We start from the raw sequence: 14703 nt of genomic DNA on the forward strand, positions 1-14703 counted from the left end.
CATCCCTGCATCTTGCCTACTGCCCTGGACAGTGAATAGAACTGTCGTAAATATTTTGTCTATGATCTACATATTCTTTTCTAATAAAATACCTGAAATATTTATGTGATTCCAAATACATCAGTCTGTGCTGAATAGTTCGAATCTGCAAATGTTTGTACAACACGCATAAAAACATTCTCATTTATCACTAATGTACTACTACATTTGTAAAACGGGAGCTTTAGTGGACATCGTTGTGTTGTGCTGAAGAGAGCAAGTCGTACGTAAATAAGTGTGGTCTGTGAAATATATTAAAACTCGCAGTACACGATTTATATAAATATATATACATATACGTATTTATATATATATTTACGTATAGCATTTGTTCTCAAGAATCCATATGATTTACAGCTCAATTGAGTAGAAAGTATAATTGCTCAAGTCTCAAATGAATTGAAAATCAGTCATGGACCCATCATCTGTAGACGTAAGTCACATAAATAAATGTCTTAAACTTAAAGCATGACCAGTCATGGATAATTTAACTGATCTTTGTTAGATCATGAGGCATGGTGCTTTGTAACGGGGATATCTTAGCTGTCAAGTTAAAAATGAACGATGTTGGTTAACTATTACTATATGAGTAAATCATTATTGAAAACACATTTTTAGGTTTTTATTATACATCTGACACATTGTTTGATGAAAAAATGTACTGAGTGTTGACTTGGAATATCCATATTTTTAGGAGGTAGGGTTGGAACTTTTCCCTGTGGTAATAGTAATACACTGTGTTAGTGTATAGGGAGGCAGCCATTTTGAATGGTTAAAGGTATTTTAATTAATGGCTATGTAGATAATAGTTATGGTGACATTCATATGTAGTAGTTAAGAGTCCTGCCGCACGGATAAATACTGAATTATACCGCGAAGCATTAGCAGTAGAACGAGAGGAAAAGAGCGGTGGGTTCAAGCTTGTTTACATTCAGTGCGGCCAGGAATTGTATGTTTTGAGCACTTTTAATGTTTTTTAAGTGAATATGATATAAAAAAAATAGAATACATAGCATACGGCCGTAGAGTTAGTATTTTTAACCATGTGACTTCTAATTTGGTCGTGAAATGAAGAGCAAATGAGTGGTGGGTTCAAGCTTGTTTACATTCGTCCAGGTTTAAAAGGCCCTATTCACGTGTCGGTCTTTGAGATTAAAATACACAGGAAACTAAATGCTGTACCTTATATGTGTGTATCGAACATTTGAAGACAATAAATTAAAAATTAATTACAAAAGAAAGTTTCTGGGTTCAAGCTTGTTTACCATACCCCCTAGAACTTCATCAGTGTTACTATAACTATTTCTGTAATGGTAAGTCAGATGGAATTGCCCTGAGATAATAGTATAAATGAATATATGTTAAAAGTGGCCTTTAGTTTAAAGTTTAAATTTAAGTATATTTTAGAATAACTATATGCCACCCTTATCATTGTTGGAAAAAGCATAATAGAAAATATAGACCAACAAATATGGAATAGCTCTGTGAAGATTGAAGGAAATTAAATTTGTACTTCATCCATATCTGTACAGAGGTGCACAGGTTTTTCAAATTTGTGATTGTAAACTGGCTGTGAGTAAAATGTTTTTTATTTTACATCCTCAGGATAATGGCTTGATTAAAAGACCTGGCATAATAGTATATGCCCATGTCTTTTAGGTACTTAGCAAGTCTGGACTTAATATCTGGACTGATCCTGCGGCAGTCACATGATTTGGCAACTTGTTCTACTGGTTAATTACTGGCAGATTAGGCACACTAATAATCTGGATCTTGAAAAGATTTGGTATAATTCCAATTCTGTATAGTACGTGATAGCACATCTTCTAATGTATCGTATGGTAGAGCCCATTATTACAATGACTTTGAACTGTTGAATCATATTGGGCAAACCAATAATAAGATAATTTAATCCAAATAAAATTTGTGGATCCTACCACCTCGGACTACCTATCTGTGTCTTCAAATCACTCCTGTGTGTTTGTTTGTTTGTTTACCAGAAACATGCACCACTCACTCATGATGTCATGGCCAATCAGTGACGAGATGCTCATTAGCTCAGTTTGAATTTGAGTGTCACTATAGCAGTTGTCAACTGCGTGTTCTGGCTGTCCATACGATTATATGTTGGAGATCATAAAGTGGACGAAATGCCCTGGTATGATCATAATGATGAGCAAATACTTGCAACAGTATTTTGTGAGATTTGTTCATCCATTCCTTTTAGGATTCTGAAATTGATCAATTTATGGTTACTTCTGATAATCTGTACAAGCCACAAGGGAATCAATAGGAAAATTATCCAGAGTACCACCTCAATACCTCAGATGACAATCCTGGTTAGGTTAATAGTACTTTATAAAAATAGTCTATATTCCCCAAGGTAGCATTTGGTAAACACAAGTTTAAATGGCCTCCATATTTTTGCTGATTTTATGCATTTTCAGTAATTCTGACATGAGTAGTTGTTGGTAAATGGTCTCCAGAAATATTTTTTCATGTTGATTTTATGTGTTTTCAACAATTCGGATGTGTATAGTTGTTGGAAATTGCTTGGTTAAGTTTGAAAATTTGGGGTCCATTATTACAATCATTCATCACAATAGCATTTTGGTAGAATATACAACAGGGTCAGGTTAGGTTAATAGCACTTTATTAAAAATAGCAGGTTAAGTTCACCCTTTCTATGTAATGATGCCTACATAGGCATCATGAAGTATGTATGAGTGGGTATATGAGGATATGAACATCAATGTCTTGATTGTATTTATTTTGTAGTTGTAGGTGAGTGACCCCCATATTCTGTAAACTCGCCTGATCTTTTCTGTGGTTATTAATATTCAGAGTGAAAGAGAAAAAGTAATACAGCTGTAACTTTATATTTTATAATGTGAGTATTGTGATGCATCATTGTACATCAGGTAGCTGCTGATGCCTGCGAGATTTTGACTCGTATTGAAGCGATTAATAGCACTGAAATAGCTCTATATAAAAAATAGCTGTTTTTAGCAAAGTGACATCTTAAGTGATTGATGGGTTGGTAATCACAAGTTTAAATGGCCTGCAGAATTTGTTTTTTTCTTGTTAATTTTATGCTTTTTCAATAAATCTGTTATGCCTAGTTGCTGACAAATGGCCTCCAGAAATATTTTTTCTTGTTGATTTTGCATGTTTTCAATAATTCTGATGTTTGTAGTTGAGGGAAATTACTTGGTTAGGTAAGGTAGATAGATTGGTTGGTTAGGTAGGTAGGTAGGTTGGTTGGTTGGTTGGTTTGTTGGTTGGTTGGTTAGGTAAAGTTAGGTGAGTTAGTAAATTTAGGGGTCCATCACTCCAATCAAATATCACAATTGCCTATTGGTACAATATATGATATAGGATTAAAGGTTAGGTTAATAGCACTATCGAAAATAGCAGGATAGGTTAATTGCACTTTATCAAAAATGGCAATTTTTTGCTAGGTAGCATCTTAAGTGATTGACAGGTTGGTAAACACAAGTTTAAAGGTCAACTGAGAAGGTTTTGGATTTAGTGTTTTTCCTTCTTTGAGTGAGCAACTTATGTTATATATTTTGTCCACTAATTCTTCTTTAGATTCTTTTAGTATCCAATGTGCAATTCCGTCTGGGCTGTGTAATTACCTGACATCAAGGTTTGTTAATTGATCCATTATTTCTTTTTGTGTTATTGTAATTTTCCTCATGGGTGGGTGATCGCACTTCAATTTCTTTGTCCCAGTGCTGTACTTTCTCTAGTGAAAACCAACTTGAAGTGGTTGTTCATGATTTAAGCCATTTCTAAATCTTCTTTATATTCTATATTTCTGTGGTATAGTTTTGCTATTTCCTGTTTATTTTTTAAGTTTACCATTCACATATCTATAGAATAGTTTGAATTGATCTTTACATTTTTCTATGATGTTTTTCCCATAGTTTACTTTTTCCTCTCTGCACACTTTTACATATTCATTTCTGTGATTGATATATATTTGGCACTTCCTGGGTTTTATCTTTTTATCATCTTTTCCAAACTTTATCTCTTCCATCTGCATCTTTTGTTGAACCAGCACTTAATGTACACTGTTTCCTGTTTCTGTCTTGGTACATATTTATTCACTTCATAAATTTCCATAAAAATCATCCATTTCTCCTCAGCTTGTGTCTCTCCTTTACAAAAGTTTTCTTAATTTGCATTTTGAAAGAATTTATTAAGTTTTCCATAGTCCGTTTTGTTGTACAGCAATATTCCTTTTCTGAATTTCACATTTCTCTCCATATAAATTTCCTCCTTTATTTCAACCTCTATTAATATGTGGTCATTCTTTCCAAATGGTGTCTTGTATTCAATTATATCCACAATTTCAGGTTCTGTTGTAAATATTAAATCCAGTCTCGATGGTTCTTCACTACTATATCTGGTATTTTCTTTTAGCCATTGTATGGTCTATTGTCATGTCAATACATTTCCCCATAGATCCTCTCCACCTTTCACTGTCATCTCTTCCCAACTGATTTCATTGCAGTTAAAATCTCCCATAAGGACCAGGTTACCTCCATCCTTCAATATCTCATTTAATGAATGCCTTGTATCTTCTAACATTCTTGAATACTTGCCCTCTTTCCTAGAGCCTGTTTTGGGGGGCAGATGAATCATCATAATCTTTTTATTTTTCATGTTGCTGTCTTCGACTTTAATCATGATCATTTCCGCACTTTTTACCTTCTATAACCTTCAGCATATTTAAGTTTTTCTTGGCCAAGAACATGATTCCTCCATGTTTCTCTTTTCTGTTTTTAATCCAAAAATTATATAACCCATGTCCAACATTATTTAGTGGAAGTGGACCCCTTAATTTTGTCTCCACAATTCTCATTATGTAATTTTTCTTCTGACAGGTAATCATTTAGTTCACTCAATCCTGAGAATAATCAGTCTATATTAGTATAGGCTATTTTTATTTATTTTTTTCTTCTATATCTTATTTTCTGTTCCTTTCATTTTGCTTACCTTGGTGTACCATTTTCTCAGCCTCATGTCCAATACTCTCCAATAGAACTCCAATATTGATCCCTGCGGGACACCACTAATCACTTCTTCCCAAGTAGAACTCTTATCTCTGAGCACTACTCTCATTTTTCTTCCATGCAAGAAATCCTCCATCCACTTCAATAGTTTTCCTTGTATCCCTCCTATGGTTTCCAGTTTTCTTAATTTTTTTGTGTGGTACTTTAGAAAAAGCTTTTTGTAAATCTAGGAAAGCACAATCACCCCATCCATCCCTTTCTTGTATTATATCTAGTAGTCTTGAGTGGATACAGATCAAATTTGTGGTACATGACCTTCCCTGTCAAAATCTGAATTGTCTCTGATTAGTACATTGTTGTCCAGAGGTTTTGTCCATCTATTTTTGATAAAAAAATTTCACAAAATTTGGCTACTGTGCTTGTAAGGGAGATTGGTCTATAATTTGTTGGATCTTCCTTGTTTTCCCCTTTATATAATGGTATGATATTGACATTATTTTCCCAGTCTTCTGATATTTTTCCTTCTTTGAGTAAACAGCTTATTACCTTATATATGTCTATTAGTTCATCTTTTCATTCTTTTAGTATCCAGTTTGCAATTCCATCCAGGCCATGCAATTTCCTGACATCAAAGTTCATTATTTGGTTCATTATTTCTTGTTACAATTATTTCTCTCATGGGTGGATCTCATTTCACCACTTTCATCCCAATACTGTATATTTTATTTAGTGAACACAGTTGAAGTGTTTGTTCATGACTTCAGCCTTTTCTATATCTTCTGTGTATTCTATATTCCCTTGGCATAATTTTACTATTTCGTTTGTTTTTTAGTTAACTGTTTGCCTAGAATAATATTGGTTAGTCCTTACATTTTTCTATTATGTCTTATAGTGATTTTCCATTTTTTTTTCTTTTTTTTTCTTCATCTTTTCCAAGCTTTATCTCTTCTATCTTTTGCCTCACTGCACCCTATGTTAAACCAGCAGTTAATATACACCTTTTCCGGTTTTTGTCGGTACATATTTATCCAATCCGTCATTATAAATTTCCTTCAAAATCATCCATTTCTCTTCCACATGTCTATTGTAGAATTGTTCCCAACTCACTTTTTGAAATAAGTTTCTAAGTTTCCCAAAGTCTGTTTAGTTATACATCAGCCTTCCTTTTCTGTATTTCTCATCTCTCCATATATATTTACTTAGTTCAAACTCATGTATTATGTGGTCACTCTTCCCAATTGATGTCTTGTATTCAATTTTATCTACAATTTCAGGCTTTGATGGAAATATTAAATCTAGTCTAGATGGTTCTTCATTATTTCTGTATCTGGTATTTTCTTTTTACCCATTGTGTCATTGTATATTCTTTAGGCATGTCAAGTAATATATTTCCCCAAAGGTCCTTTCCACCTTTCACTATCATCTCTTCCCAACATATTTCTTTGCAGTTAAAATCTCCTATAAGTACTATGTTTCCTCCATTGGCATCTCTCAAGAACCTGTCTTTGGGGGCACAAATATATATATTTTTTGTATATATGGCAACCTTTGGAGGTTGCATTGTATATGTAGACCAGAGAGCAATCTGGAACATTAAAGACAATTTCATGTGATCTAAAATCCCAGATACGAGAACACTGATACAACATCTGTCATTATGTCACCACCAATGCGTGTGTTGCACATAGGAACAGTAACAACCACTTGATGGACTGGGAAAATGCAGAACTTGTAGTACACAAATCCGACAAGATCCGTAGAAAATGGAAACTGCCATCATACAAGGAACCAACACAATTTCTTGAACATCTGAGTTGGGTTTACTATATGAGATTATTTTCTGTTGGTCTGGACTGCTTTATCCTGCCATCATTTAACCTCTTCACTACGGGGCACATCGCACGTCTGGCAGCATTAGCTGCCCGATGTGCGATGTTGTGTCATAATAATTGCATTATAAAAAATAAAGTCAGTGCTCAATTGTTCGTTCTCTTTCACCCGTGTATTTTGATAACCATAGAAAACTGATGAAGCCAGTTTAGAGAGAATGAAAATTACATAGGTACGACTACAATAAATATAATCAAGATGGCGACGTCAGCAACATCGAGTACCCACTTGCTCCTCATGCCACCTATGTAGGCGTCACCGTATGGAAGTGGTTAACCTATCATTGTTATCATCCCTATCTATTTCAAGAGATTCTCTTATTACTGATACTGGCTCTAAGTTTCATTGATTTAAAACTGGGATTAACTATGATTTCACTAAGATCTCCAACTCAGCAGGACATGTAATCATGCTCTCTTCTCATAGTTGCAAATCCTATCAATAAGTCTGGGATAATAGATTTTTCTACAACTATCACTGGATGATAAATTGGTGTGGCCTGGAGGAATTTCCCTTTGCCTTCTTTAATTACTTGTGAGTGGATGAAGAAGAAGGGTTACCATGTAATGAAACTGTAGGGGTAAACCAGCTTTGGCTCTTGGGCCCTGCTGTGGAGGTGTATTGTCTTGTTGCATTGCTTCTGACACAGGAAGTGAGTAGGAAGGAGAGATGGCCCTTTATCCACAAGTAGCTGAGATGAAAGGGATAACAAATGTATGTTGGATGGGTGTGATATGGGTGAAGGGTTGGTACACAATATAGCTCCCTCTCCTAGGGAAAAGAGGCCTTTTGGTGTATAGATGACTGGTAAACTGAGGGTTTGAGTACTGTTTCCATGACATTAATCCTGAAGTTGTTGTTGTTGTCGTTCCCTAGACTGTCTGTCCGAGCAGTCCCGTCTCCCCAAGGAAGGCCACAGCCGAAACTGGGTTTTCCCACAAATCCTTTATAGAGTGTATGTTGTGTTGTTCGCGTGCATGATTGTGTATAATGCAGTCTTCCATTATGTGTTGTATGGTATGGGGTGAAGTGTTACATCCTGGGCAGCTGTTACTATTCGGGCTGTGGGGTGCTAGTTATTGCATGGTACCAGTACTTTTATAGCACTGATTTAGGAGCCTGCAATTATTGATGTAGGAACCTAAGTTCAGACATTAAAGTAGAGCTTATATGAAAGAATTTGTAATGTAGCTTCTGTATAGTGCATTTTATTATTTGTATTTTTGTTTTCTCATTTGCAGTAATAGAAAAGTGAGAAAATAAATGGAAGTTTGGAGAATCATCATCATCAAATCATGGCTGAGGTAAGTATATAATAGTTTACATCAGAAGGCCTTCATGGAGGTATAAATTTGGATTTGAAATCCTATGTCCACTTGAAAGTCACCCTCAATCCATATGTGAGTCAGTAGATTAAGACAAGTTGCCACTAGTCAGAACAGTTTCTTAACTTAGTTTGTCAGGTGTGGTGTATATATGTGAACCTGTATGTTTGATTAAATGAAACAAAAATGATCATTCTGAGTGTCTTTTTATATGACATCTTTAGATGTGGCTCCTTGGAAAGAAAAGTTTTATGTATATATACATGAGGTGTAACAAAAACTTATTTTGGAATCTTTATAATTGCTGATGTACATGCTATTTTCACTAAAAAATGGAAAATTAGTACATCCATGATCCCAGTGGAAACAAATAAATTCACCTAAGAACCCAGCATCTAACAGATCTAATTATTTCCTTTTTTATCATTTAAGAACTGATAGAAATGTCCTTCGAAAGCATTAGAGAACTCATCCTTACCAAGTCAACACAGGTTCAGAGAAGGATTCCACCACCACTTTGCTCACATATAATTAATAAATGATAAATGACAAGTTCAGCTGGATAAAATGGGATTGTTGGTCATGTATAGAAATAAAGGTTTTGACAGTCCCAAGACACACTGTCAAGAAAACTCATAAATGTATGAATGACAAACCCTTTGGCTTGCAAAAAACTGTGCAAAAATATTTCCCAAAGGGTAATGGTATCCAACACTCATCAACCTTTACACACACAACAATCAGTACAATCCATTATCCCAAGTCTTTTGCAGGAGACTCACAGCTCCCGATTAACTGGCTGTGACCTTAGGGTAGGCCCAAAATTCTCACAGGGAAGAGATATTGTATTATTGCCAAGGTATTGTTAGTGTGGAACATTGTAGGATGTGTTCAGTGGCCTCTGTGGTGGTTGCATCTTGGGCAGTTAGATCCTGTGGCCATGCATATTCTGTAATTATAATTTTTTAATGTTGGATGGTGTCCTGAATGCAAACATACCATGTGGTTCTTAATTCTCATGGGAGGGATTTTTCTGTAGGGTTGATGTCTGGGGATTGGTTGTCGAATATTGGGTCTGGTGGTTTTGTAGAGATTTTTCTGTGATCTGGGTTTGAATATTTCTGTGTGGATGTATTATGTGAAACTGGTGGTAGGTTGTATATGTAAAAGTATTATGTTTTTTCTTCTGGTAGTGGTTATGTGATACCGGTATGATAAGACAAATGTGTGGAATTGAGTAATCTTGCAAAGAACTGTGTACCTATTATGATCATGTGGTCTTCTTTGGGGGTATTTTTGTTTTTGTGTGCATAAGTCCTCATGGAGTGGTTTTGGTACAACCTGTTGTTACTTTCAATGTTAGCATGTTTTCCTGGTAGGAAACATGTGATGGTTCTCATGAATTGTTTGAAAATTGGTTAGTCTCTTTCTGTTATCCAAAGCCAGTGTTTGCGATGGATATTAGTAGGTTTATTTTCTTGTTGATTCTCATTGTTAAATGTTTGATGTATTGGCAGAAGATCATAAGTATCCAAAGTGAGATCCAGAATTTTAGTGCACTTTTCCAGTGGAAGGACTTGGCCTTTTAATTTTACTGTAAGGTGTTTTGTTCAAGCAGGGTTGTCTGGAGTGAGCAGTGTTACCGATGGTTTCTTGGGTGATGCTTCCATTCTATTATCCCTGAGCCACTACTAGTTTGTCTAGATGGGCTTGGGCAATGTTAGCTACTATTTTTATAGTTTTTATGCTGTGTATGTGAGTGATTGGTGTTAAATTCTGGATTGAGAGGTAAAGAAAAAACTAGTCACACTGATAAGACCAAGATACTGTGGATAGAAAAAAAGTGTATTGTATATGGACTAAAGGAAAAACATGGTTTGGTTAGGTACTAAAGAAAAAAGAAAAGAAATGGCAAAAACAATTCTAAAGGAAGTACAAGATGACCATGAAGTAGAAAAAGAAATAGAGGAAGTATATAGTATGGGACAATACTCTTAAGAAATTTACCCCTAAAGATAAAACTAAGATCACAAATGGTAGCAGGAGACATACTGGCAAAATCAGGCAAGTTAGCCAAGAGAGAACATAGCAACAATATATGGATAAAAGAGAAATGAATGATGAGGAAAGAGAAAGAAGACACAGATGAAGCTAAAGAAAAAATCCAAAAAGAATGGAGACTGAAAGCAAGGAGCTCTATTAAAGAGTCTTAGGCATGAGGCTGAGAAAATAGTACACAAAGGAAAGTGAAACAAAAGGAAAAGAAAACGAGATGGAGGGAAAAAAGAAAGATAAAAGTGGCCTACACTAATATTGACAGATTAATCTCAAGATTGAGTGAACTAAATGATTACCTGTCAGAAGAAAAACCAGACATGGGAATTGTGGAGACAAAGTTAAGGGGTCCACTTCCACTAAATAATGTTGGACATGGGTTATATAATTATTGGATTAAAAACAGAAATGAAAAACAGGGAGGAATCATGTTCTTGGCCAAGAAAAACTTAAATGTGATAAAGGTTACAGAGGGTAAAAACAGTGTGGAAGTGATCAAGATAAAAGTTGAAGACAACATGAAAAGTAGAAAGTTTGTGGTGATTTATGTGCCCCCCCCCCCAACAGGAGCTTGGAAAGAGGGCAAGCATGCAAAAATGTTAGAAGATACAAGGCATTCATTAAATGAGATGCTGAAGGATGAGGGTAACCTGGTTCTTACAGGAGATTTTAACTGCAAATAAATCTGTTGGGAAGAGATGACAATGAAAGGCAGAGAGGATCTATGGGTAAATGTATTACTTGACATGACTATAGAACATATAATGACACAATGGTAAAAGAAAATACCAGATATAAAAATAATGAAGAACTGTTGAGACTAGATTTAATATTTACAATAGAACCTGAAATTAAGGATGAGATTGAATTTAAGACCCCATTTGGAAAGAGTGACCAAATACTAATAAAGGTTGAACTAAAAGAGGAAATATAGAGAGAAATGAGAAATACAGAAAAGGAAGACTGGTATACAACAAAATGGGCTTTGAGAAACTTATGAAATTCTCTCCAAATGCAAATTGGTAAAACTTGTTCAAAGAAGAGACAAGTGGAAGAGAAATTGATGATTGTAATGAAATTTTATAATGAAGGAGTGGATAAATATGTACCAAGAGAGAAACAGGAAAAGGTGTACATTAAGTGCTGGTTCAACAGAAGATACAGTGAGGCAAGGAAAAGAAGAGATAAAGCCTGGAAAAGATGGAAAAAAGATAAAAAGAGGTAAGTGGCAAATATGTATCAAACTAAGAAATGAATATGTAAAAGTGAGCTGAGAGGGAAAGGAAACTACAAAAAAGACATCATAGAAAAATGTAAAGATCAGCCCAAACTATTCTATAGATATGTGAATGGTAAACTCAAAAATAAACAGGAAATGGTGAAACTATGCCACAGAAATATAGAATATAAAGAAGATTTAGAAATGGCTGAAGTCATGAACAACCACTTCAAGTCTGTTTTCACTAGAGAAAAAGTACAGCATTGGGAGGAAGGATTTGAAGTACAATCACCCCCCCCCCCCATGAGGGAAGTAACATAAAAAGTTGGATCAACTAATGAATCTTGATATCAGGAAATCACTTGGCCCAGACAGAATTGCAAATTGGATACTAAAAGAATGTAAAGAAGAATTCTCACCTTTCTCACCTCTCATCACCAGATGCAAGGTCTCTGTCCCAAAAGCCCTCATTTCTAATTATTTCTTGCAATTTTCTTCCTCTTTGTTCAGCAGCGTCTTCCACTCCTATCCATTGTTTCCTAGGGCATCCTATTGGGCTCCTACCAGGAGGAGCCCACTCCAAGGATTTCTTTGTGTTTCTTGTGTCTTGCATTCTTTTAACATGACCATACCATCTCGCTTTGTTTTTTTCAATTATCTTCAGCACATCTTTTCAATTATCTTCAGCACATCTTAATCTCTCCCTAATTTCTTCATTTCTAATTCTATCACGTCTAGTCACTCCTCGGATCATTCTCAGGACTCTCATTTCTGCTGCTTGTATTTGCGAAGATGTTCTTGTTGTCAGTGTCCAAGTTTCTGACCCATAAAGAAGTACTGGTCTTAATACTGTTGTAAATATAATGGTTTTGGCCTTTGTTGGGATGTTTCTATCCTTAAGTATGGGATATAATGCATTGACATTTGTATTGTATTTCTTAATTCTATTTGATATTTCTATGTTTTGTCTGTTTCTTCATCAAAAAGCACTCCAAGATAACTAAATTTCTCATTCTGCTTCAGTTTAATGTTTTCAATATAGATATTGCATTCCTCTGTAATTCTACCTTCTTTCATTATTTCTGTCTTTTGTTTACTGTATTCATTTTCATCCCCAGCCTGTTTAAGGTGTCATTCCATCTTGTCATGGCTTCTTGGAGATCTTGTACTAGTTTCCTGTCACAACAGCTACATCGTCTGCATGAGCCAGTGTAATCTCGTTTTCCTCCAGTATACACACTTCCTTCAGGCATCTATCCATTTATATTATGAAAAACAAAAGGGAGAGCATTTCCTCTTGCCTCACTCCTGTCTTTATGGTAAACCATTCACTCACCAGCTCTCTTCTTGACTCTACTCTCTGTATTCTCATATATACATCTTAATTGTTCTTATCATTTTAGGGTTTATGCCATAGTCTTGATATTGTAAGACTCTCCACAGGCTGTTTCTATTAATTCTATGGAAGTCTTTTTCCAGGTTGATAAAATCCACAAAATTGTCAATGTCCCATTCCCAGCTCTTTTCCAGTATCATCTTCAGTGTGAACACTAGGTCTGTTGTGCTCCTATTGGGTCTGAAACCATGTTGCCATGTTCCTAGTTTTTCCTCAACACATGATCTTAATCTTTTCTCTATTATTCTTTCATATACTTTTCCAACATGAGATAATAAGGATATACCCTTGTAATTTGCACAATCTGATTTGCTTCCATATAAATTGGAGATGTTATTGCTTTGTGCCAATCATTTGGTACTCTTTCCTCTTTCCATACATTATTCAAGATGTGTCTCAACCACATTACACATCCTTCTCCAGCAGCTTTAAATAGTTCTATAGGTAGCTTGTCATCACCTGGGGTTTACCACTTCTCATCTTCTTCAGTGCCTCCTTCACTTCTGGTATAGTAATCTCATTTAGGTCCTCTCCATGTTTCTCCTGCTGTATTTCCACATTACCTTCTTCCTCCACTTCCATATCCTTCACATTTAGGAGTTCTTCGAAATATTCCCTCCATCTTTCTTCTATCTCCTTTGGTTCTGTCAGTAGTTCTGTTCCTGTTTTATCCTTTACTGCATATGTTGTTTCATTATTTCCTTTCCTATACTTCTTAGCCATACTGTACGATGATTTTCTTGTTCCTTCTATGTCTCTAGGTCCTGTCCAATCCTGATCCACATCTCTTCCTTAGCTGTTCTTTTGATTGCTTTTGCATTGTTTTGTTTATCTTCATAAACTTGCCTGTCTCAAATGTCTCTTATTTTCATCCATTTTCTAAAAGATCTTGTTTTTTTCCTTAACTGCTACCTTCACATCATCAGTCCACCATGCCGTGTTTTTCTTTTTGGTACCATATTTGATTTTAATACCAACTGTCTCTTTAGCTGCCCCATACACAGTTTCTTTGATTTGTACCCATTTCTCCTTTCTACTCATTTCTCCCATTTCAAGTTCTGTCAGTTTTCACAATTCTATCAGTTGTAGTGTTTACTTTGTCTCTTCATCTTTCAGTCTTTCCAATCTTAATCTCTTCTGCTTTTTCTTGGCTCTTCCCTTTGGTTTTCCAATTCCTAACTTAGCCACCACCAATCTGTGATCAGAGTCTTTACATCTTTAAATAGATTTTTTTTGTTGGTAAGGAATAAGTCAATCATTGACTTCGCATTGTTTCTTTGTTGAGAAGCCTCTATTTGAAGAATTAATGGACAAAATATATAACATAATAAGTTGCTCACTCATGGAAAAATACCAAATGGAAAAATGCCAATATTGTACCAATATATAAAGGAGAAAACAAAGAAGAACCAAGAAATTACAGACTGGTCTCACTTACAAGCACTGTAGCCAAAATTTGTGAAAAAATGATCAAGAATAGGTGGATAAAACACCTGGAAGAAAACAATATAATAAACTTGAGACAATTTGGGTTCAGACAGGGAAGATCATGTGCCACAGACTTAATTTGTTTCTACTCAAGACTAATAGATATATATAATACAAGGGATGGATGGGCTGATTGTGCTTTCCTAGATTTGCAAAAAGCCTTCAACAAAGTACCACACAAAAAAGTATTAAAAAAAAAATGAAAAAATAGGAATACAAGGTAAATTACTAAACTGGATGGAAGATTTCTTGCATGGCAGAAAAATG

The 14703-nt window shown here is 35.2% G+C and overlaps 1 protein-coding gene across 4 annotated transcripts in view; it reads left to right on the plus strand.

Moving 5' to 3' along the window:
• The first annotated feature begins 223 nt into the window (after positions 1 to 223).
• Positions 224 to 14703, plus strand: part of LOC143037022 (uncharacterized) — a 79140-nt gene continuing 64660 nt past the window's right edge. For 2 of the 4 annotated variants that reach the window (XM_076205128.1, XM_076205143.1), the window contains exons 1-2: positions 224 to 472; positions 8195 to 8257. In XM_076205128.1, coding sequence (XP_076061243.1) covers positions 8249 to 8257 — 9 coding nt within the window. In that variant the 5' untranslated portion in view covers positions 224 to 472; positions 8195 to 8248. Of the gene's footprint in view, positions 473 to 799; positions 818 to 847; positions 1353 to 8194; positions 8258 to 14703 lie in introns of those variants that run through there. The other 2 variants (XM_076205140.1, XM_076205134.1) reach the window with 2 other exon arrangements.

This window comes from Oratosquilla oratoria, chromosome 2 (genome assembly GCF_046742065.1).
Source record: "Oratosquilla oratoria isolate Oo_2021 chromosome 2, ASM4674206v1, whole genome shotgun sequence".
Taxonomy (NCBI): domain Eukaryota; kingdom Metazoa; phylum Arthropoda; class Malacostraca; order Stomatopoda; family Squillidae; genus Oratosquilla; species Oratosquilla oratoria.